Genomic DNA, 23,178 nt, shown 5'->3' on the forward strand with positions numbered 1-23,178 from the left:
TAAAAGCACTTGTGGAGGAAAAAGAATTGTCGATATAGTAAGATTGTGAAATACAGATCCTTTAAATGTAGACAATCTTAGACAACGTGTTCCAAACCCTTCTTTTAGGATATGTTTATCTAAGCTTAAAGAGAAAAGAGGGAAAGTTGCCTTCTAGAGAACTCCTTTGAAGCAGAGTTCAAGTTCTTCTCTAGCTCCCAACCAATCTGGAAATGTAGCCTTTTATGTCTCAGAAATATCAAATGTTTTTAGTGTCTAGCTTCTAAAAAAATCTTAGATAAGTAATATTCCAATTATTGATCATAAAGTTAATTTTTAAAAAAAATTAATTTTCTTTATCATGTCTTTTTTTTGTCAGAATGTTTTTATGTGGAGCCTGATGAGCCTTTTCATATTGGAACCCTGGAAGAAAACAAACTGAACTTAACATTGGACTTTCACAGGTGAAGAAAGCCAGTGAGTGTGTGTTTCAGGCTTGTGTGTAGTTTCCTTAAACTAAAGCCATGTCTGCTTTCCAGACTCCTGACAGTGGAGCTCCAGTTTAAATTGAAGGCCATTAATCTTCAGACAGTCCGGCAGCAGGAGCTTCCTGACTGCTACGACTTTACTCTGACCGTAAGTGTGGGCCGCACTGAATGTTTCCAGTTCTTTGTCACTTGTACCTCACTGTAAGATCTCTCAGGGTGCAGGCTTGCCTTCTTATTGCTTCTCTATTACAGTGCTCCAAACAGAGTAGATGTGCAAACATAAGAGGAACAGGTTTTACTATCATTGGCAAGGATCATGGTACTGAGTTTTCTCATCATGGAGGTTTACAGCCTTGGGTTATTGCCCACAGTGACTGTCTCATGTTGTCTCTGAAGGCATGGCTGTCCTCTCCCCTGTCAGCCCACCTGCCACTTCTCTATTGTTCTTGTGCTTTATTGTGCTACTAAGTACTCCAGATAGCACAGCAGCAGCACCTCATGAGATTAAGCATCAGTAACTCACTTCTGTTTTTTATTACAGATGGAAGAGCATTTGACACAACTTACCTTCCTATGATCCAGATTGCTAGGATTTCAACAAGACTTATAAGTGGAAGAATTAAAATAAGCTTAGATAATGACATTTCCATGAGAGTATATAAAGACATATTGAGGTTGATAATTTCAGAACATGACATAATATGGTGATTTTTCACAGCAAGAATAAATTAAAAATACTAAAAAATCAAGAAAAATAGTAAAACTTATGGGTATTTTGAACGAGGGTATACATTTTAATCCTGATAGTATTTACCAGCAAGTTATAAACTATCACTATTGATTTATTTAAAAAATGAAGCTAAAATCTGTAGTCTCTTCTCCAGTTCCAAATAAATTATATACCCCGATTTTTCAGGGTATACATTTTTATTTTTTTTATTGTAATTAGTAAAAGGGTTACATGATATTTGCCAGATAGAAGGTGCATTAATTCACATACATTGATACCCTTTCACATGTCTTGGTACCCATTTCCCTCCCCCCCACACCCCCCACCTGTCTTGGTTTTCCCCTCTTCCCTATCAAATTTCAAATATCCAAATACAAATAAATTCAATATATCAGATAACAAAGTGAGATACTATACCAATATGAGATAACCAAGGGACAGCAAAGGAGATGAGAGACAACATAGTACATTAAGGACAACAATCAGGGTATACATTTTTAAATTATTGTTTTGTTTTATCTTGTTTGCTTTATTCTCTGTCCCACTTTTTAATATTTCATTGGATCTAACATGTCATTCGTTTTAAGATTTTCTAAATATTTAAATAACTAGAAAGCTCCTAAAGGCAGGAACTCGTTTGATTAATTTTCATACTTTAAAGAACATAGGAGATACAAATGTTTGTTACATGAACAAATGAGACATTTGTGAAATCCAGATCCTTTCCAGTGATGCAATATAGAGTATAGCTAATTCTCTAGTAAATACTAAATATTTTTTTCTAAAGCTACATTAAGATAGGCACAGATGGCTCATGCCTGTAATCTTAGCTACTCAGAAAGCTGAGATCTGAGGACTACTATTTGAAGCCAGCTGTGCAAGAAAATCCCTGTGACTCTTAAAACCACCAAAACCCTATAAGTAGATCCATGACTTAAGTGGTACAGTGCTACTGTCGAGTGAAAAGCTAAAGTACAGCACCCAGGCCCAGAATTCAAACCCCAGTTCTGGCATCCTTAAAAATAAAGATAGAGTTATTTAAAACTTTTCCTGCATGTGCTCTGTTGGATTTATAATGGGAAAATACTGTATTCACATTCAATCATAGTAATTTAATAGTCTTGCATCATGCATTTTGAAAATAGATGTATAAACAGCTAGAATTCTTGTGTTCATTTAATGAACTCTTACCATTGTGAAATAATTTTACCCTTGCTAATGTTCTTAATGCTAAGAGCTATTGCTTTTGTTAGTACAACTACTTAAACATTAGTATAAACATGTATCTTTTACATCTTTAATATTAACCTAGTTGTATTTCTGTGTGGGTGTGTGCATGTGTGTGTATGTATGTGTGTGTGTGTGTGTGTGAGTGTATATGGTGTTGGACATGGAATCTAGGATCTTGTGCCCTGTAGGCAAGTGCTCTACAGCTGAGCTACATTCCCAAAGCTATTCTCTTTCACTGAGGCCTACCATCTAAATTCCACAAGTCAGTCCTGAAGAAGTAAATGATGTCACAGAGCTCTGCATCACATTTTACGGATTTCACAGACAGAAGTAATTTTATTTCCAGACTTCATATACCTTTTGATCAGAACACAGTATTATCTAAGAAGTAAAACATAGATGGCAACTCCCTGTTCCCAAAGACCCTTCCATTTTTTGTGTTGGTCCCTGGGGCTTGAGTTCAAAGCAGAGGATCTGTCCTTGAGGTTTTTTTTTCCCCTCAAGGCTAGCACTCTACTACTTGAACCACGTCGCCACTTCTGGATTTGTGGTAGTGAATATTCTGGACTTTCTTGCTGGAGCTTGGAGCCTGATCCTCAGATCTCAGCCTTCTGAGTAGCTATGTTTATAGCATGAGACACTGGTACCTGGCACCAAGCTCCTTTGTAATATATGTGATACTAAAGTGACTAAGATGTCTAGATTCAGGAAGAAAATAAACTCTACCTGAAATGTGTCAAGATAGAAATCACAAGTCTCTATGTTAGTAAACTGTTTAGGAGCACTGAAAATTTATCTGTAACTGAGACTTGACCATAAATGCAGGCTAGAGCGCAGTCGCACTCGCTCCTGCCATAACAAGAGAGCATCTGGAGATACTGAGTGGGATGAGGGCAAGCACTTTTGTTACCTAAGGTATATGCAGTGTCACGATGACTTAAGGTCACAGGGTTTTAGGAAGTAAACTGTCTCTGTAGATGAAGGGAGTTTACCAGGATGAAGAGAGTTAGCAGACAGATCACACATGAGGATCTCCATGTCTTTTCCTTTTAGAGGAATTGCTTCCTAATTAGTAGACAGAGGTATGTTGAGCCCATAAACTATACATACGTCTTTGACCCTTTTTCTTGTCTTTCCAGATAACATTTGACAACAAGGCTCACAGTGGCAGAATTAAAATAAGTTTAGATAATGACATTTCCATCAGAGAATGTAAAGACTGGCATGTATCTGGATCAAGTAAGTGAACAGCTTGACTCATTTCTTAGGAGGGTCATTGGATAATGTACAAAGGGCTGGGATATGTGGAGTGTCAAGTAAAAGATTAGGTCATTCCCAAGTCCTTACTTTCTGCAGGTAGAGAAAGTGTTCTAGATCCCTAATGTTTCAGGCAACACCTAAGTTTGAAGCATTAAGATGACTTCTCTTTTCTCCTCAAGCTTCAATTGCCCACTCCCCACCAAGCTCATACTCACTGTCCCACCCCAAACCTACACTTACTGGAGCCAAAATGTATCTGGTGCATGCTACGCATTTCCACCTCTGTCTTCCTCATGTTAATGTTTGAAAACATATTCAAGAGAGGCAAAACCATTATTGTTACAGATGAAGAAACCAAGGCTCAGGAGTGAAGTCTGGGCTCTACGGTCCTACAGCCATGGAGAATCAAGGAGGACCTGACTCGGGAGCCTCCACACCTTCTCACTGTGTCCCATCTGGGTTTCAAAGTAGACTAAATAAGGACGTGGGCTAGTCTTAGGAATGCAGGTGAGCTGCTGTCAGTGGCACACCTGTGGTTCTAGGTACTCAGGGGGCTCAGGTGAGGAGGTTGGTGGTTTGAAGCAGAAGATTTTGAGCAAAATAATGCACAAGACTTCTCAACAGAAAAGTCAGGCTTAATATCTATCCACTACGATGATTCACTTTGTTTATATCACTTCTATCTGAAAGTGTTTTGTTCACATCCTCATTCACTTTGTACATTGTACCACATCAGACAGAAAACTGTCAGGTTTTATACCTAGTTCAGTATATGTTAATGTGCTTTGCAATAAAGTGAAATGTATTTAGAACCAAAACCCACAAGTGGACAAACTAAAGACCTTTGAGTGCTGGTTATGGTGATTTTGAAATAAGTGTATTCTTTTAAAAAATATCATTTGGAAAGTATATTTCTGTTCTTTTTTCTTTATAGGTAGTGGGAATTGAACCACTCATGATCTTACGTTTTCTAGGCAAACATTCCACTACTTGAGTTTCTCGGACCCTTTGACTTTTTGGCTTATTTTTCAGATAGGTTCTCTCTCTCTCTCTCTTGCTCTGCTGTCTCCAAACAGGATCCTTTCATTGCTGCCTCCAACATAACTGGGATTGCAGGCGTGAACCACTATTCCCTACCGGGGAAGATGTTTACTGAGGCTCCTTTTCTATATTTTCTTTTTGGGAAGAAATCTTTGAATTATCTAAATTGTTCTAAAAAGTAGATGTCACCGTGTCAATATCTCACCATTTACATCCTACGAATTCTTCTTTGTCTCCAGTTCAGAGAAACACTCACTACATGATGATCTTTGACGCCTTTGTCATTCTGACCTGCTTGTCTTCCCTGCTCCTCTGTGTTCGGTCTGTGATCAGAGGACTTCAGCTTCAACAGGTAAAGCTTGCTGCCTTCCAGGGATAGCACACAGACATTTTGATGGACAGGAAACCTCACTGTGCCTCTTTTGTTTTCCACAAAGGAATTTGTCAATTTTTTTCTCCTCCACTACAAGAAGAAAGTTTCTGTTTCTGATCAAATGGAATTTGTCAATGGATGGTATATTATGATTATTATTAGTGATATTCTGACAATCATTGGGTCAGTTCTGAAAATGGAAATCCAAGCTAAGGTAAAAATGTTTTCCCTAATCATATCATGGTTAGTTAGTTCAAATTTATTAATGTATTTCACCACCAAAATGTGAGGACTTGTAGTCAATGATTACTTTTAAAACTTTTATTGAGTAAGCTTGAATCAATCACCTTTATTTTCATAAATCTAGGAAATCTTTTAGGAATAATCCTTGATAGCATAATCTACAAACTCTTACAGTAAAAGTATCTTGCATTAGATGAATAAATTCTAACTTTTCAGTGAAGTATATGCATTCTTATCCACAAATAGCAAGGTAATTAAGGTAAAATAATTTTATTTATTTATTTTTATTTTATTGCCAGTCCTGGGGCTTGAACTCAGGGCCCGGGCACTGTCCTTGGGCTTTCTCAAGGCTAGAGCTCTACCACTTGAGCCTCAGCACCACTTCTAGCTTTTTTCTATGTATGTGGTACCAAGGAATCAAGCCCAGGGCTTCGTGCATGCTGGGCAAGCACTCTACCATTAGGCCAAACTCCTGGCCAAAGGTAAAAGATTTTTAAAAACATTACAAGAAATTTAAAAATGCTCAATTATGTCCTATAGACACATGAAGAAATGCTCAACATCTCTGGTCATAAAAGAAATGCAAATCAAAACAACTCTAAGATTCCACCTCACTCCAGCTAGAATGGCCAGGATCAGGAAAACGAATGACAACAGATGCTGGAGGGGATGTGGCCAGGAGGGATCACTACTACACTGTTGGTGGGAGTGCAAACTTGTTCAACCACTATGGAAAGCAGTGTGGCAGTGCCTCAAAAGGCTAAACATAGAACTCCCCTATGACCCAGCAATTCCACTACTTGGCATTTACCCAACCATCCAGAAACAAGGACATACTAAACCCACTAGCACAACAATGTTCATTGCAGCACTATTCACCATAGCAAAGATATGGAACCAACCTAGATGTCCCTCAGTTGATGAGTGGATCAACAAGTTGTGGTATTTGTACACAATGGAATTCTATGCTGCTGTCAGAAAGAATGGCATTGCCCCATTTGTTAGGAAATGGGAAGACTTAGAAAAAATCATATTAAGTGAAGTAAGCCAGACTCAAAGGAACTTAGGCTCAATGGTTTCCCTCATTCGTCATAATCAGTAGAAACCTTGGGCTCTACTAACAGAGATTTGCAATAGAGCAAAATCTTGATACATAAGGCCATATAATGTGAAGCTAATTGAAAGGACCTCCAGGATAGTGAAACAAAAGCCATATAATGAATGATTGTTGTCCTTAATGTACTATGTTGTCTCTCATCTCCTTTGCTGTCCCTTGGTTATCTCATATTGGTATAGTATCTCACTTTGTTATCTGATAAATTGAATTTATTTGTATTTGGTTATTTGAAATTTGATAGGGAAGGGGGGAAAACCAAGACGGGTGGGGGGTGTGGGGGGGGAGGGAAATGGGTACCAAGACATGTGAAAGGGTATCAATGTATGTGAATTAATGCACCTTCTATCTGGCAAATATCATGTAACCCTTTTACTAATTACAATAAAAAAATTAAAAAAAAAAAGAGTAGTCTGGGATAGGGAAAGTCAGGCCAAGGTACCAATGTGCATTTGTGTTCTCTGCCCATTCAAAGCAAGAGGCCTTCCACCTTCATTCTTTTCCCACGGATGTGCTCCAAGTTTATAATTTTTCTTGTCTTTTCCTTCTCTTCCTCTCTCTTCTCCTCTCTCCCTCTCTCCTTTCTCCCTCTCTCTTCTCTCCTCCTCTCTCTCCCTCGCTTCCTCTCTCTCCCTCCCTCCCTCCTCCCTCCCTCCCTTTTCCTCCCTACATCCCTCCTTCCCTCCTCCTCTCTCCCTCTCTCTCTCTCTCTCTCTCTCTCTCTCTGTCTGTCTGTCTGTCTGTCTGTCTGTCTGTCTCTCTCTCTTCTATCTTTCTGTGCCAATTCTGGGCTTGAACTCAGGGCCTAAGCAGTGTCTCTGAGCTTCTTTACTCTACTATTTCTTTGCTCTACTACTTGAGCCACAGTTCCACTTTTAGCTTTTTTTGTATGTGTGCTTAACTGGAAATAAAAATTCTCATAGATTTTCTTGCCCTGGCTGGCTTTGAACCAGGATTCTAAGATGTCAGTCTCCTGCATAACTAGGATTACTTGCATGAACCACTGGTACCCAGCCCAAGTTTATCTTTTTTTAAAATTCTAGTTTTTGTATATTGTTTTTTTTGGCCAGTCTTAGGGCTTGAACTCAGGGCATGAGCACTGTCCTTGGGCTTTCTCATGGCTAGAGCTCTACCACTTGAGCTACAGCACCACTTCCAGCTTTATCTGAATATGTGGTACCAAGGAATCGAACCCAGATCTTCATGCATGCTAGGCAAAAACTCTACCGCTAGGCCAAATTCCTGGCCCCTCCAAGTTTATCTTTTTTAAAATGAAGATTAACCTGGCCTAGAAATATACTCTCTCCCCAAGACAAACCTCCAAAATAAGAAGAGAACATTATTTAAACTATTCTTATATTTTCCTAGCTTTGTGGGTCTAATTAATTTTAGAAATCACCCAAGGAGCTGGTTGTAAACCTGGGCAGAGACCTCACATGCAATGGTTCAGATAAGACACTTAGCTCTTTTATGTATGGTAACAGTCAGGGCAGGCCATTTGCTCAGTTCCACGCAGTCATCCAGGATCAGGCTCCTCTCCGTTTGTTCCTTTGCCAGAACTTAGGACTCACATGAATGTCTCACGAGTTGTCTCACCAGGAAATAGTAGCCCATGGGAAAAGACAATATCATGTGATGGAAACACTCCTAGGCTTGTGGCTCTGGCTGAGACATGGCAGAAAACCCGTCCACATCCCACAGGAGGAAGCATAGTCACACCATCTGTGAGTGGGGGTGTGGAGCAAAGCCTCGCATGTGACTGGGAAGGAGAGTGGATTTCTATCAGCACTGGGCCACAGCCGCCGTATGTGACTGAAGTCTATGTTATTTAATGTTAAGGATAGGAAAAAAGGGGAGGAGTAAAGGTAGACTGGCAGCAACCCTTTATTTTTACAGACATTTTTACAAATATTTTACAAATATTCCTGAATGGTATCTAACAATTCTTGATTTGTCTAGAGCATTTACTCGTCCTGTCTCAGATGGCAAATCCTTCTCTTTTGAAACTGCTAAGGCTCCTTTTCATCCTCACTTGCAACTGATGGCCTTATTTTCCATTTCACACTCACAAGTAAAAAGTGCCACAAATTCCCATCTCACTTGTGTAAGTGGCCCACAAACTTCAGGACCTTTATAGTCTGTTATCCCTGTAACTCTAAATAATTAAGCTTACTCTCCAAGACTGACCTCTTCACTTGCCTGCCAGGAGCAAGAAAGGACATAGTTATCTCAAAGCCATAGCTCCAGTTGCTTCCCCCCCCCCTCTCTCTCTCTCTCTCTCTCTCTCTCTCTCTCTCTCTCTCTCTCTCTATATATATATATATATATATATATATATATATATATATTATTTGCCAGTCCTGGGGCTTGAACTCAGGGCCTGAACACTGTGCTTGGGCACTTTTTGCTCAAGGCTAGCGCTCTGCCACTTCTGGCTTTTTCTGTGTATGTGGTACATAGGAATCAAACCTAGGGCTTCGTGCATGCTAGGCCAACACTCTATCACTAGGCTATGCTCCCGGCCCTTTTCTTCTCTTCTGAATGATTGATTTATTTCCCTACAACTTAATTCTCCCATTTACTTTTTTTCCTTCCTTTTTTCAAAAAGGATCAAAATGTCTCAAAAGTGATTTTGTTCATGATAATCCTTCTTCCATTCTTCCTCATTTCTGTCCAGTCTGATTGCCATGTCTCTCCATGGTGCTAAGTCCAGTAGTTAATTATTTATCTCCATCTCGAACCATCAGCAACTCTTACCAGTGTCATGTACTCTTTCTTTGTAACTTCGTTTTATCCTTGGACTCTGACTTCACTGATTCTCTTGAGTCACTGACTGATTCTCTTGAGTCACTGTCTGATTTTCAGATGTTCCCTTGATAGCACAGTCTTACCTTGCCAACCCATTGAGGTGATAATGCTTCAGGGGGGAAATGCTTGGACAACAACTCTTTTTCTGCCATTGTCTTAGTAATCTATTCCTAGCCAAAGATTCCCAAATTGAAGCTGGACTTTTTAAAACTCCATTCCCAGATTTCAGCAATTTCAGGCAATGTCAGGTCTGGTTACTCAATCCTATATGCCAAATAAAGAGATACAGTGAGAGCGAAGAAAGGAGATTTATTACATGGCATAGGCATGCCAAGAGATGATAGCACTTCAGCCCATCTTCACCAATCTTCAGAGGACAGACATAGCTTTACATTTCATAGACAAAGAATGGTAGCAAGGGGTTATGGGTATACATAATAGTTAAAAAAAATAAAGTTCTGGTCACAGTATGGTTTACTTGATCATTGGCTTAGTCCTTTTGTTGCTGCAGCCATCACTGGTCAAGCTAAGCAAAGCCATTGTTGCCTAGCAGGCAGTCTGTCCTGAGGAAGCTATATTGTTCCTTAGGAGTAGTTTTGGGCACTTTGACATAAAGAATTTTTTGGTCAACTCTGTCCTTTCTGGATTCCAAGGTAATCCAAGGTAACTGCAGAGAGAATGGCTTAGAGCAAAGACCAAACAAAATGGAAGATTTTACTTAGCTCCTGCTTTTAGATAGTTTCTGCTTTAAGTTAGTTCCAGATCCACATATCTGAATATCTACATCTTGAATGGTAAGTCTATTTCTCTCAAATTTAACAAAGCTAAATACAACTCCTTAAATCTCTATCTGCTCAGTTGGGAGCCTTTCAAATTTCAGTTGAAGACAACTCTTTGAGTGCGCAATCAGAAAATCACAGATTAATTGAAGACTTCTCTCTTATACTAATGACCTCTATAACATCTAATTTTAAAGGAAATCTTCCTATTACCTCTAAAAATGACACAATCACCTCACTATTCACTTGGCATAAATAAACACTAGCTGTCACCTAGGTTCTCTACATTATTGCAATGCATACTCATGTCTCCACTAGTCTGCTGTCAGCCACAACAGCCAACCATTGATGGTACACTCTCAAACCTCCCAATGTTTTCTGAGTAAAAGACAAAACTTTAAGGTGTCTATGAAGTCTTATTCTTCTTACCCCTTTTGTTCTTGTCCCTAGAATTTATCTGCTCACTCCAGCCAGGCTTACCAGGGCTTGACCTCTGCTGTGGGCACTATCCTTGAGTTTCTTTTGTTCTTGGCTAGTGCTCTACCACTTGAGCTACAGGTATACTGCTGGCTTTTTTGGTAATCTATTGGAGATAAGAATCTCACAGACTTTCCTCCCCAGCCTGGCTTTGGACTGCAATCCTCAGATCTCAGGGTACTGAGTAACTAGGTTTATAGATATGAGCCACCAAGAGCCCAGCAAGGCACTATTCTTATTCTTATTCCTCTTCCTCCTTCTCCTCTTCCTCCTCTCTCCTTCTCCTTCTCCTTCTCCTCTTCTTCTTTCTTCTTTCCTCCTCCCTTCACCTCCCTCCTCCCTCCTTCCTCCTCCTCTCTCTCCCCTTCCTCCTCCTCCTCCTCCTCCCTCTCCCCTCCCTACTCCCCATCCCCCCTCCTCCCCCTCCTCCTCCTCCTCCTCCTCTTCTTCTTCCTCCTCCTCCTCCACAGTCCTGCTCAGGGCCTGAGCACTGCCCTTGAGCCTCTTTTGCTCAAAGCTAGCACTCTACCACTTGAACCATAGTTACACTTTTGGCCTTTTTTTGTTTATGTGGTACTGAGGAATAGAACCCAGGGTTTCATGCATGCTAGACAAACACTAATACTAAGCCACAATCTCCACCCAACACTCACCATTCTTGCCAGGCTCTCTCCTGCCTCTGAGGACTTTGCATTTTTTGATCCCCGTGCCTACAAGTTTCTACATTATTGCTTTATTTCCTGCCTCATTCCTTTCAAATCACTGCGCCATGCTGCTTCTTCTTTGCAATCTCTTTTCATCCCTCTATTTCAGATGACACAAATTCATAGCCATTCCTTATCTCCTCCTTGACTTTTCTCCTCAGCATTTACCATTTGTCAATGTACCAAAAATTCTATTCATCTTTTACTATTGTTTCTGTGCCCTGTCCCCAGCTAGAATGTAAGCTTCATCAGGGGAAGAATATTTCTCTTTATCCTTAGCTCTTACAAAAATGATGATCATCTCATTGGTATGCAAAGTATTTCTTGCCAAGATATCTTTCTACCTTTTAATCTATTTCCCCCCCATTCTGTTGTAGAGTCTCACAAGTTATGATATCTGTAGCATATTTCTTGGGACCTCTACCATGCTCGTGTGGCTTGGAGTCATCCGGTATCTTGGTTTCTTCCAGAAGTACAACGTAAGGAATTCTATGGATCTCTGTGTTGCTGATCTTTCTCTCGAGGCTATTGTACTGTGTAGGAGGAAGAACACAGGGGATTTGAGTAACTTCTCTTACTTTCACAGCTCCTAATTCTGACCCTTCAGGCAGCACTGCCCAACGTCATCAGGTTCTGCTGCTGTGCTGCCATGATTTATTTAGGCTACTGTTTCTGTGGATGGATTGTACTGGGACCTTACCATGACAAGGTACTGAGAAGCACCTGTTATTTCCTGTTATTATAAAGCTCTTACACTAGGCCCAATGATTTGTTTATTCTTTTATTTGGGGTTCAGCCTGACACTGTAGAAGGCAGTACATTTATTTGTAAACTAGTGTGACGGTCTTGAGAGAATCATTGATTGTCTTTCCTTCGGAAATCTTGTTTGGAATGTATCACATAATGAAGTTCCTTCTACCATGAGGCATCAGGATTACAGGAATAAGTTACTGATGCCTAGCTTTATTGTGTATAATTTTGTGTGTGTGTGTGTGTGTGTCATGGGGCTTGAGTTTGGCCTGGGCTCTGTCTCTGAGCTCTTCAGCTCAAGGCTACCGACTTACCCTTGAGTCAAGTCCCACTTCCCATTTTCTGGAGGTTAATTGGAGATAAGAGTCTTAGGTCCTTTTGTGCCCGGGCTGGCTTTGAACCTTATTCCTAAGATCTCAGTTTCCTGAGTAGCTAGTATTACGGGCATGAGCCACCTCACCCCACTATTGTGTATAATCTTAAAGAGAATATTCTTTCTCATGGATCACAGGAGCAGGCCTGGTTAGGTCCTAGGAATCTCTGCAGAGCATTGTAAAGATCTTTCTCAAAGAAGATAAAGTGAAAGGAGAAATTTGTCTCAGAAATGTCCTAAGTGTGCAGACTTACCCCTTCTGCCTTCTACTTAGGCTGCTTCAGTTAACAGGAACACCAAGAAAGAGCTACTCATCATAGGGAAAACCAGTAGACATGTGCATGGTATACTAAAACAAAGGCTTGTGACTATGTCAGCTTTCTTGAAAAGGATAACTGGGGTTCGGGAGTTTTATTAGTTTAAGTATGATATCATGATCAAAGGTTCCAGTGGAAAGGAACATGCAAGAAAGTGAAGGTTTTCTCTTTACCCTTCCTAGTTCCGTTCTCTGAACAGAGTCTCTGAGTGCCTTTTCTCTCTGATCAATGGAGATGATATGTTTACAACATTTGCAAAAATGCAGCAGAAGAGTTACTTGGTGTGGCTGTTTAGTAGAATTTACCTCTACACATTCATCAGCCTCTTCATATACATGATTTTAAGCCTCTTCATTGCTCTGATCACGGACACCTATGAGACAATCAAGGTATGTTTACCAAGAGCCAGAAAATATAGCAGCATTTTTCTGTAACTTATATAGCAGCAACAAAATGTAACGCTTAAGATGGTGTGGGGGGTGGGGGGAGGAATAGATAAAGAGCTCAAGGTCAGATACTAAGGAAAAGAAATGAGGGAGAAATAAAATTTCTCAAATGTCAAAAGTCTTGTCTTTAAGCAATTTTGATTTTTTAAGTGAGATGTCTAAACTTCTACAAATTAGAACAGTCAGTAGCTACTGAGTAAATACCTGATATCAGAAAGCCGTTTTTTTTCATAGGGGGAACTTTAAGAATTCCGACTTCATAAAGAAAAATGAACTCTTTATTGGGAACATGCTGTAACAACCTATTACTTGTTGCCAGGTCTTGCATTGCATAGTCCAAGAGCTCCTCAGCCTTCAGAATAGCAAAGAAATCTGTGTGGAGTGCTTTGTATAATCAAGAGACCTAAACCACTCTCTCCATTCATATTTAAAAATCCTGTTAAGTCTCTTGAATTATGAAAGGTTAGACTAAATATCAACATATATTTAAATTTCTAACAACTTTATAGAGGCAGGTATACTACTGGCCTGGACATATCCACGTGGGAATATTTTCTTCAGTGACTGAGGGGAATAATGAGATGTGATGCTATGTGATTAGCTCCAGGGGTAGAGGTGTGGTTTGCAGTTGATCATTATGAATACTCATTCAATGAGGTATCAGACTTGGGATGCAGCTGGCTCGATTCTCACCAGAAAGAGGATGCTGAGCCAGATGCAGCATGACCACTGTGGGTTGAAGTGGAGTGGGAAAAGAGAGGGTAGGAAGGCTACTATGGAGTCCTAGGCCCACTTTACCCCCTCTAGCTTGAGTGACTTCAGATACACCTGAGAGAACTAAACTATCCCTCTAGAAAGATCTCTCCTGCTAAATAATCTGTTTTTAGATCAACACTGTTTTCAAGGTAGGTATTAATGAGAGCCTTTCCATTCTTCTGCCTAGCACTATCAACAAGATGGCTTTCCAGAGACTGAACTTCGAAAGTTTATAGCAGAGTGCAAAGATCTGCCCAATTCTGGAAAATATAGATTAGAAGATGACTCTCCAGTATCTTTATTCTGCTGTTGTAAAAAGTAGATGTCAGATTTATCTGTGCCCCAGAGAAAAATGTAATGTGTAACAAAGTTGGGAAATCATGTGGATATTTTGAGATCAAGCATAGGATGATTTAATGCAATTATTTTGAGCTGTTGAATAGCTATAATTCACTAAGAACTGTTTATATATATATTTTTAAACAATATTTAATTTCTGTACTGCTTCCTTGCTTTTTTTTTTTTTGCCAGTCCTGGACCTTAAACTCCAGGCCTGAGCACTGTCCTTGGGCTTTCTCAAGGCTAGAACCTTACCTCTTGAGTGACAGCACCATTTCCACCTCTTTTTTTTTCTATATATGTGGCACCGAGGAATCAAACCTGGGTCTTCGTGCATGCTAAGCCTAGCATTCTTACCACTAGGCTAAACTCCTGGCCCGGTTTGCTTGCTTTTTAAAAACTATTTTAATGAAGGAAGCTGCTGGATTACTGTATTTTGTTTATTGTAGCTTTAAAAAATTCCTTTTTGAATACGGAGGCTTGAACTCAGGGCCTTGAAATAGATAAGTGCTGTAGCTCTTTTTTTTTTAATAGTACATTATGTTTTTTTATTGTAATTAGTAAAAGGGTTACATGATATTTGTCAGATAGAAGGTGCATTAATTCACATACATTGATACCCTTTCACATGTCTTGGTACCCATTTCCCTCCCCCCCCACACCCCACACCCGTCTTGGTTTTCCCCCCTTCCCTATCAAATTTCAAATAACCAAATACACATAAATTCAATACCTCCACATATTTTTTTTGCTTTAAGTGTTTTTCAAATAGGATTCTTCCCTCACCCCAGCAGATCTGTGAGCCCAATCTTCCTTCCTTTGACTCTGAGTAGCTGTGATTACAAGTTTGTCGCACTATACCAGCTTATTATAGCTTTTGAATATGTTCTATGTCCTTCTTTACTCAACTATGTGAATAAAATAACTGTGGATAAAATAAGCTCTTGTCTCACAGAGATTTTGGATAATTCAATCTTCATCCCTGAGAGAGTGGGTATAGTTACTGTGTATCCCTCCACTAATTAGCACATATAAAATTCTTCTCTTAAAGAATGGAGAAAGAAACTGTCATCACAAGCGAACAGTTGGCTCTGAAGAACAATTTTTATTTGATTTTGCTTTTAGTTTTAGAGAGAATCAGATATTTTAAAGTAAAATACATACACTTTCAACTTTGTACTAGGTATACTATGTAAATAAAAATTGAATACTAAATATATATTCAATTAAACAGTGACTGTTTTCTTAGTAGTCAGTGGCCTTGTTACAACTTCTGATACTCTGTGGCTTTCCTGAACACATTCAGTCTCCCAGAAAGTGTTCTGAAATCAGGAATTGTGAGCTTATAGAGTAATTCTATAATTCATGCAAACTATGGTTTGGATAACAATTATGCTCCAGATTTAAAAATAGTTTGAGAAATGTGTGCCTTAACATGTTCTTTATCCCTTGTGGACCAGTGGTGGATAATTGCTAGGTTTTGTTAATACAGGGTTTGTTTTGTATATTATTTATTCAAATAGAAATGAATTTAATGATAAATTGCTGTGTAATAAATATTTTCTCAAAGTAACCTTTTTTGAGGGGGACACCAATGTTTACATTTCTCATTTTACTTTAAAGACTTAATGAAGACTGTCTGAAAACACTAAAAATGGTATTACTTACTCATAAGTCTCCATCATGACTGCAGGTGTTGGATAGAGGCTTTACAAAGCTCATTAACATGTGGCCTTTTAAGAGTGAAAAATTTAAACTTCTAGATGAGGATGTATGGGGGGGCTGTTTTTACTATTTACATTGCAAACATTTTTAGAATTTATTAAGATACTAAATGAAGTTTAAAAAATACATTTATTATCTGAGAAGTCCCTTTTGTTACTCAATATGAGATTTGTTTTTGATTAACTATAATGCTTCAGTGGAAATGTGAAACTGCTGAGCCAGTGTGTGGCAGGAGTTTTGCTTTGCTCTGCATTTACTATGTTTCTTCTGTGGAATTACAGTGTCTTGGTGTCTTCTACTCTCCACTTCCTGAAGCTCCAAGATTTGTTATGTGTCAGGAGTCCCTGATAAACTCCAAGACTTAATTTTCAGTAATCATGTCTGTGAGAGAAGGGCTCTATTATTTCCAGGAAGAACAGCATTAACATTTTGGTACTCTCCCCAAACCAAAACAGTGGCTTGATCTAGGTGGGAAGGTGTCTTGTGGACATACATTATAAAGTAGGTCTAATGTGCCATAGAACATTGTAAGGCAATTCTGGTGAGGACTCAGGAGACTAAGGAAAAGACTGGCACTTCGTAGAGACTACGTAATTGGTTATGACGATCATGCTGATAAAAATGTGAACAGAGCTGGGGGTGGTGGCTCACGCCTGTAATCCTAGCTACTCAGGAGGCTGAGATCTGAGGATTAAGGTTCAAAGCCAGCTAGGCACAAAAGGACCTGAGACTCTTATCTCCAATTAACCTCTAGAAGACAGGAAGTGGGGCTTGGCTCAAGTGCTCAGGGACAACACTCAGGCCCAGGGGTAGGGTGGCAGCCTTGAGCTGAAGAGCTCAGGTACAGTGCCCAGGTTGAGTTCAAGCCCCATAACCCCACCAAAAGAAATGTGAAGAAAAAAGGCCATGCTGATGAGCTCTTAGATGGAAATGAACTGGAGGAAAGGTCATCCTTGTACAGATATAGAGAAGGTAGCACATGATATCCATATTCTAAGGCTTTGTTAACAGTAGAATTTAAGAGTGATGAGCTAACATATCTGGTGGAAGAACTATACAAGCAGTAAAGTGCTGAAGATTCTACAGGGTTACTTTGACCACTTATGGCAATACAGTGGCAAAGGGATGACCAAAAGATATCATTAAAAGGGAAATTTGTCATTAAGAAAGAAACAAAGCATTATATCTGGAAATATTTTAATTATATCCCTGACCATGTTTGATAAGGAATATGGATTGGCCAAACTACTGTTTGCTAAAGAGATCAGTATGAACACAAAAGAGCCAGAATAATTCACCAGAGCAATTTCATTGGGCTTTGATCCTCCTTTGTGCCTTAGTGCATGTTCAGTTGCTGTAAAAGGAATAGCAACAAAACTGCACTGGGTAACTTATGAGGTAAAGAGTGAAGTTTCTAGAGGCTGGGCAGTCCAGGAATATAGTGCTAGTATCTGCTTAGCCTCTGGTGAAATCCTGATGCTGTTTCAATCCATGGCAGAAATCAAAAATGCAAGACAGTATACACACAGGGAGGGGGTAGAGGAACTCCTGAGATAGCTCAGTTATTCTTTAAGAAAAACATCAACTTATTCATTAGGGCTCTGTCCACATGAGCCAAATACTTCTCACTAGGTCCCCACTTCCAACACCTGAAGTTTGAGGAGGTAAGTTCATATGACAGCATTCCATCTTGACTCTCCAAATTCACAGCCTTCCATGAAAACACACTTATTCTATCCCAATAATCCCCAGACTTAACTAGTTCTAAAATCCCCAAACCTTATTTGATATTCAAGACACATTCCTTCTAACTCTGAATCTCTAAACAAAACAAGCTATCTACTTTTACAATGCCACCAGAACAGGTACCAGGTAATCCTCATTTTCATTGAGTCTGGTTTTCAACCAGGACTCAAAGGTACTTCAGAAATCTTCAGGGTGCCTATCCCATCAAAAGCCTAGAAGCCTAAGAGAGGGAATGGTTTCAGGGGATTAGGCTAAGGGGCCCTTTAGGGGCCTTTTGTTCTGGGATGCCTGAAAACTCTTGCGCATGCATCACAATGTGGAGCTGAACCACATCCAGCTGTGGCTCAAGTAGCCCCACCAGTGGCTCCCGAAGACAAAGCAGGAAAACTGAGCAGAATCACACTGTGTCTCAAACAGGCCCAGATGTGCCTTCTATTGGTGCTGCAAGAGACACAGTAACTATGCCTTGCGGTGCCACATCCACGTGGTGATAATTCTGCAGGCATGTGGGATGCCAGAGGTGAAGACATCGAGGCCTCCGCCTAGATGCCAGGATATACTGAACTCCCTGGGAGCTGGATAGGGACTTGCCATAGGAAAGGAGCCATCAGAGAAAGTGCCTGGCAGATCTAGTGGGGTTGAAGGCTTAGGAGTGCTACCCAGGCACTGAAACAGTCCAGCCACTGTCTCTGGGTAGCACAGACACTGCTATGTGACTTCATGCCCAGAGAGAAGCCACAGAGCTGAGCCCTGTAGGGATGCTGCTGTCTCAGGTATTGGGATCCTGCCTCTTCCCCCAGAGTTTCCAAAAGGCTGCAAGTAGATGGGAAGGTTACTCTGGAGATTTAAAATTTAATATCTTCCCTGATGGTTGTTGGACTTGTTCGGTGTTGTCACCTTGTCAACTCGCTTCTCCCTTTTGGAGTGGGAAGGATTACCTGATGCCTGTTCTTATGGCATCATAAAAGTAGATAGCTTGTTTTGTTTAGAGATTCAGAGTTAGAAGGAATGTGTCTTGAATATCAAATAATGTTTGGGGATTTTAGAGCTAGTTAAGTCTGGGGATTATTGGGATAGAATAAGTGTGTTTTCATGGAAGGCTGTGAATTTGGAGAGTCAAGATGGAATGCTGTCATATGAACTTACCTCCTCAAACTTCAGGTGTTGGAAGTGGGGACCTAGTGAGAAGTATTTGGCTCATGTGGACAGAGCCCTAATGAATAAGTTGATGTTTTTCTTAAAGAATAACTGAGCTATCTCAGGAGTTCCTCCACCCCCTCCCTGTGTGTATACTGTCTTGCATTTTTGATTTCTGCCATGGATTGAAGCAGCATTAGGATCTCACCAGAGGCTAAGCAGATACTAGCACTATATTCCTGGACTGCCCAGCCTCTAGAAACTTCACTCTTTACTTCCTAAGTTACCCAGTGCAGTTTTGTTGCTATTCCTTTTACAGCAACTGAACATGCACTAAGGCACAAAGGAGGATCACAGCCCAGGCTAACCTAGGTATAAAGCAAGGACTTACCTTATCAAAGCAAAAATGGGCTGCAGGTGTGACTAAAGTGGTAGCTCATCATACTTAATGGAGAGAAGCTTCTGAAGCTTTTGTCTGCTAAGATCTGAGACAAGGCAAGTACATTCCTTCACCATTGTTTTCAATATCATAGGAAAAGCCCTAGATAATGTAATGGAGTAAGAAAAAGAACTAAGAGGTATTGGGAAAAAAGAAATACAATTGTCTTTGTAGGCAATACTATTGCCTATGTAAAACATCTGAAAGAATTGTTAAATATAGTTTCTTAGAATTAATAAACTAGTACGATAAAATTGTAGATCTCATGGCCAATAAGTAAAAGTCTGTTCAGGCTGGGAGTTTGGCCTAGCAAAGCATGCTTGCCTAGCATGCACAAAGACTCGGGTTCGATTCCTCGGTACCACATACATAGAAGGAAAAGCCAGAAGTGGTGCTGGGGCTCAAGTGGTAGAGCATTAGCCTTGAGAAAGCCCAAGGCCAGTGCTCAGGCCCTGAGTTCAAGCCTCAGGATTGGCACAAAAAAAGGAAAAGGAAAAGAAAAAAGAAACAAACAAAATAAGTCTGTCACTTACCTTTAAGTTAGTAGGAACAACTGGGAATAGAAAATGAACACAATATCATTTATATTAATGTCCCCAAATAAAATATTTAGTTGTAAATATTCATAATTTCTATATGAAAAATACAAAAACTTCTATGAAAGAACAAAAGACATGGAGAGATATTCCATGTTCATAGATAAGAAAATTAGATATTGCCAAGATGTCAATTTTTGTCAACTTGATCTACAGATTCAACATAATCCCAACTAAAATCCAAGCAAATTGTTTTGTGGATATTAACAAAATGATTTTAAAGTATATATTGAGATGGGAAAGATTCAAAATAGCTAGCATGATATTGAAGAAGAAAGTTGGAAAACTGCTAATAGCCAATGTCAAGGCTTACAATAAAGCCTCAATAATCAAGACAGCATGGTAGCTGGAAAAGTATAGATCAATGCATAGATCAATATTAGAGAATGGAGGGCTAAGACATAGATCTCATAAATATAAGCCACTGATATTTACCACAGCAGCACCAATGCAATGAGAAAATATTTTTTAAATAATGCTAAAACCACCTGGAATATCCATATGCAAAACAAGAATCTAGAGAGATTCTACACCTTCATAAAAGTTAACTTAAAATGGAGCATAGGTATACATGGAAATGCAAAGTGTAAAATCACTGGATAATAATATAGAAGAAACCTAAATGATCCTGGGTTTAGCAATGATCTTTTACACATAAAACTGAAGACATGATTCACGGAAGATCTAATAGATAATTTGCTCTGCATTAAAATGGAACTGAGCATTGTGGTGTGAGCCTGTAATCCCAGCACTGTGCAGGAGGGGATAGAAGGATCTGGAGAGTACCAGGTCAGCTTGGGCCACACAGTGAGATCCTGTCTCAAAAATCTAAAAATATTTAAAAACTTCTCACTCTGCAGAAGACACCATAAGAAAAACGAGAAGACAAACCACATTCTGGGAAGAAAAATGTTTGCACAAGAAATACCTGGGTCGCCCAAAATCTTTAAAGAACTCATAAAGCTCAAACAACTTATTAAAATGGACAAAACACCTGAACAGTATGTTATTAAAGGACATTTATAAATGGAAAATCAACACATGAAAGACACTCAGCATCATATGCTATTAGGGAATTACAAATTAAAATGAATACTACACACCTAGTTATAATGACCAAAATCTAAAACACTGAAAATTCCAAATATTGTTGAGGATGTGAAACAACAAAATTCTTGTGCATTCCTAATGAGAACGATACACAGTATATAGTCAGTTTGGAATAAAGTTTCATACACAACTCTATGTTCACTGTATGCAATCCTTAATCATGCTGCTAAGTATTTACCCAAAGGAACTGAAACACACACACACACACACACACACACACACACACACACACTCACACAAACCTGGCATACCGATGTTTATAGCTGATCTACTCATAGTTGCCAAAGTTTGAAAGATCTCCTGAAGTGAATATAAAAATACACTGTGTTATATCTTTTCAATGGAATATTATTTACTGCTCAAAAGAACCGAGCTAGCAAGTCATAAAAAGATATTGAAGAAGCTTTAATGGATATTATGAAGTAAAAGATGCCAATTTAAAGACCACATACTGTATGATTCCTGCTGTATGATATCCTAGAAAAGGAAAAAAAAACACTATATAGAATTGAAAGATCAATGATTGGTGGAAGGAAAAGATATATAGAGCACAAAATTATTAGGGTAATTATCTATTAAGTTCATGCTGCTATAACATAGTGTCAAAGCCTTGGTAGTTTAAAACCAAGGAATTTTGTTTTTCACAGTTCGAGAGGCTAGAAAGTCCAAGATCAACGTGCCAATAGACCTGGTTGTAGCCAGGCCACTTTTCCTGGTTTGCAGGTCAGTGATTGCAACATCTGGAGGACTCTGATATGTGAGGTGGACAGAGTGGGAGGCAGGAGATCCACAGGAACTCTCTGTACTTTTTGCTTCATTTTACTTTTACTTTGAACCAAAATGTGCTCTAGGAAACAATGTCCCGTTTTAGAAAGTTAAGGAGAAATGTCTCATGATGGGTGAAACGCAGCCACCGCTCTACCACCCTGAGTCACAGCTCCACTTCCCGCTTTTGAGTGGTAGATGATTCATGGGGACTATGACTCAAGTGCTTGCTTTAACAAAAAAGTTCAGGGACTACAGGCATCTCTCATCTCTTTTGCTGTCCCTTGGTTATCTCATATTGTTACAGTATTTTGCCTTGATATCTGAAATATTGTATATATGCTTATCTGGTTATTTGAAATAGGATAGGGAAGGGGGGAAACAAATGAGGGGCCGGGGTGGGGGGAGGGACATGGGGACCAAGACATGAGAAAGGGTATCAATGTATGTGAAGTAATGCACCTTCTATCTGGTGAATATAATGTAACCCTTCTATTAATTACAATAAAAAATATATGAAAAAAAGTTCAGGGACAATGCCTATGCCTTGAGTTCAAAGCCCAGGACTAGCACAAAAAATTCTTTAGCATATATAATAACACATACAGAGTCATACACATGTGTATATTTATATATACTCACACATATATTAACTGAAGTATGATATATGCAGGTAGATTCCAGTAGTGTAACTCCTTTGCACAACTAGTTTAATAAACGCAATACTTAGGAAGCCAGAACATGTGTGTGTGAGGAGTGAGGTCAAGGCAAATGGAGAGAGGACAGGTGCATGAATCCAGTCATCATTTTCAGTATACATATGTGAAAATGAAAGTAGAAAAATTGAGGGGATGGGTGGAGTTAGGAAAGACAGGTGAGAATTAAAAATTGATCAAGATACATTGTATATATAAACTGACACGTTAAGTGCTCACAAACTGATGTACTAGGTGGCACTTGTTTGTACAACTCTTTGAAGATAATTTTTTTTTTTTTGCCAGTCCTGGGCTTGAGCTCAGGGCCTGAGCACTGTCTTTGTGCTTTCTCAAGGCTAGAGCTCTACCACTTGAGCCTCAGCACCACTTCTGGCTTTTTCTACATATGCGTTACCAAGGAATCGAACCCGGGTCTTCGTGCATGCTAGGCAAGCACTATAACCACTAGGCCAAATTCCCGGCCCTCTTTGAAGATACTTTTAAAATGCTATGTGAGCTGGGTGCCATTGGCTCATGCCTAGATACTCAGGAATCTGAGGTCTGATGGTTAAGGTCCGAAGCCAGCCCAAGCAAGAATGGGACCTTTATTTCCAAGTAACCACCAAAAAAAACTAGAAATGGAACTCTGTCTTGAATGGTAGTCTTGGCATGCGCGCGCGTGCACACACACACACGCACACACACACACACATACACACACCATGAAAAAGATTATTTTATTTATTTATTTTTGGCTA

The 23,178-nt window shown here is 39.5% G+C and overlaps 1 protein-coding gene across 1 annotated transcript in view; it reads left to right on the plus strand.

Moving 5' to 3' along the window:
• The window catches only part of Mcoln3 (mucolipin TRP cation channel 3), a 28,578-nt gene extending 12,784 nt beyond the window's left edge, over positions 1-15,794 (plus strand). The window contains exons 4-12 of the mRNA XM_090333706.1: positions 359-443; positions 519-615; positions 3,567-3,666; positions 4,968-5,080; positions 5,166-5,315; positions 11,604-11,705; positions 11,813-11,935; positions 12,849-13,055; positions 14,056-15,794. Coding sequence (XP_090189832.1) covers positions 359-443; positions 519-615; positions 3,567-3,666; positions 4,968-5,080; positions 5,166-5,315; positions 11,604-11,705; positions 11,813-11,935; positions 12,849-13,055; positions 14,056-14,190 — 1,112 coding nt within the window. The 3' untranslated portion in view covers positions 14,191-15,794. The remainder of the gene's footprint in view (positions 1-358; positions 444-518; positions 616-3,566; positions 3,667-4,967; positions 5,081-5,165; positions 5,316-11,603; positions 11,706-11,812; positions 11,936-12,848; positions 13,056-14,055) is intronic.
• Positions 15,795-23,178: the final 7,384 nt, after the last annotated feature.

This window comes from Megascapheus bottae, chromosome 6 (assembly GCF_031878675.1).
Source record: "Megascapheus bottae isolate mThoBot1 chromosome 6, mThoBot2.hap1, whole genome shotgun sequence".
NCBI classification, from domain to species: domain Eukaryota; kingdom Metazoa; phylum Chordata; class Mammalia; order Rodentia; family Geomyidae; genus Megascapheus; species Megascapheus bottae.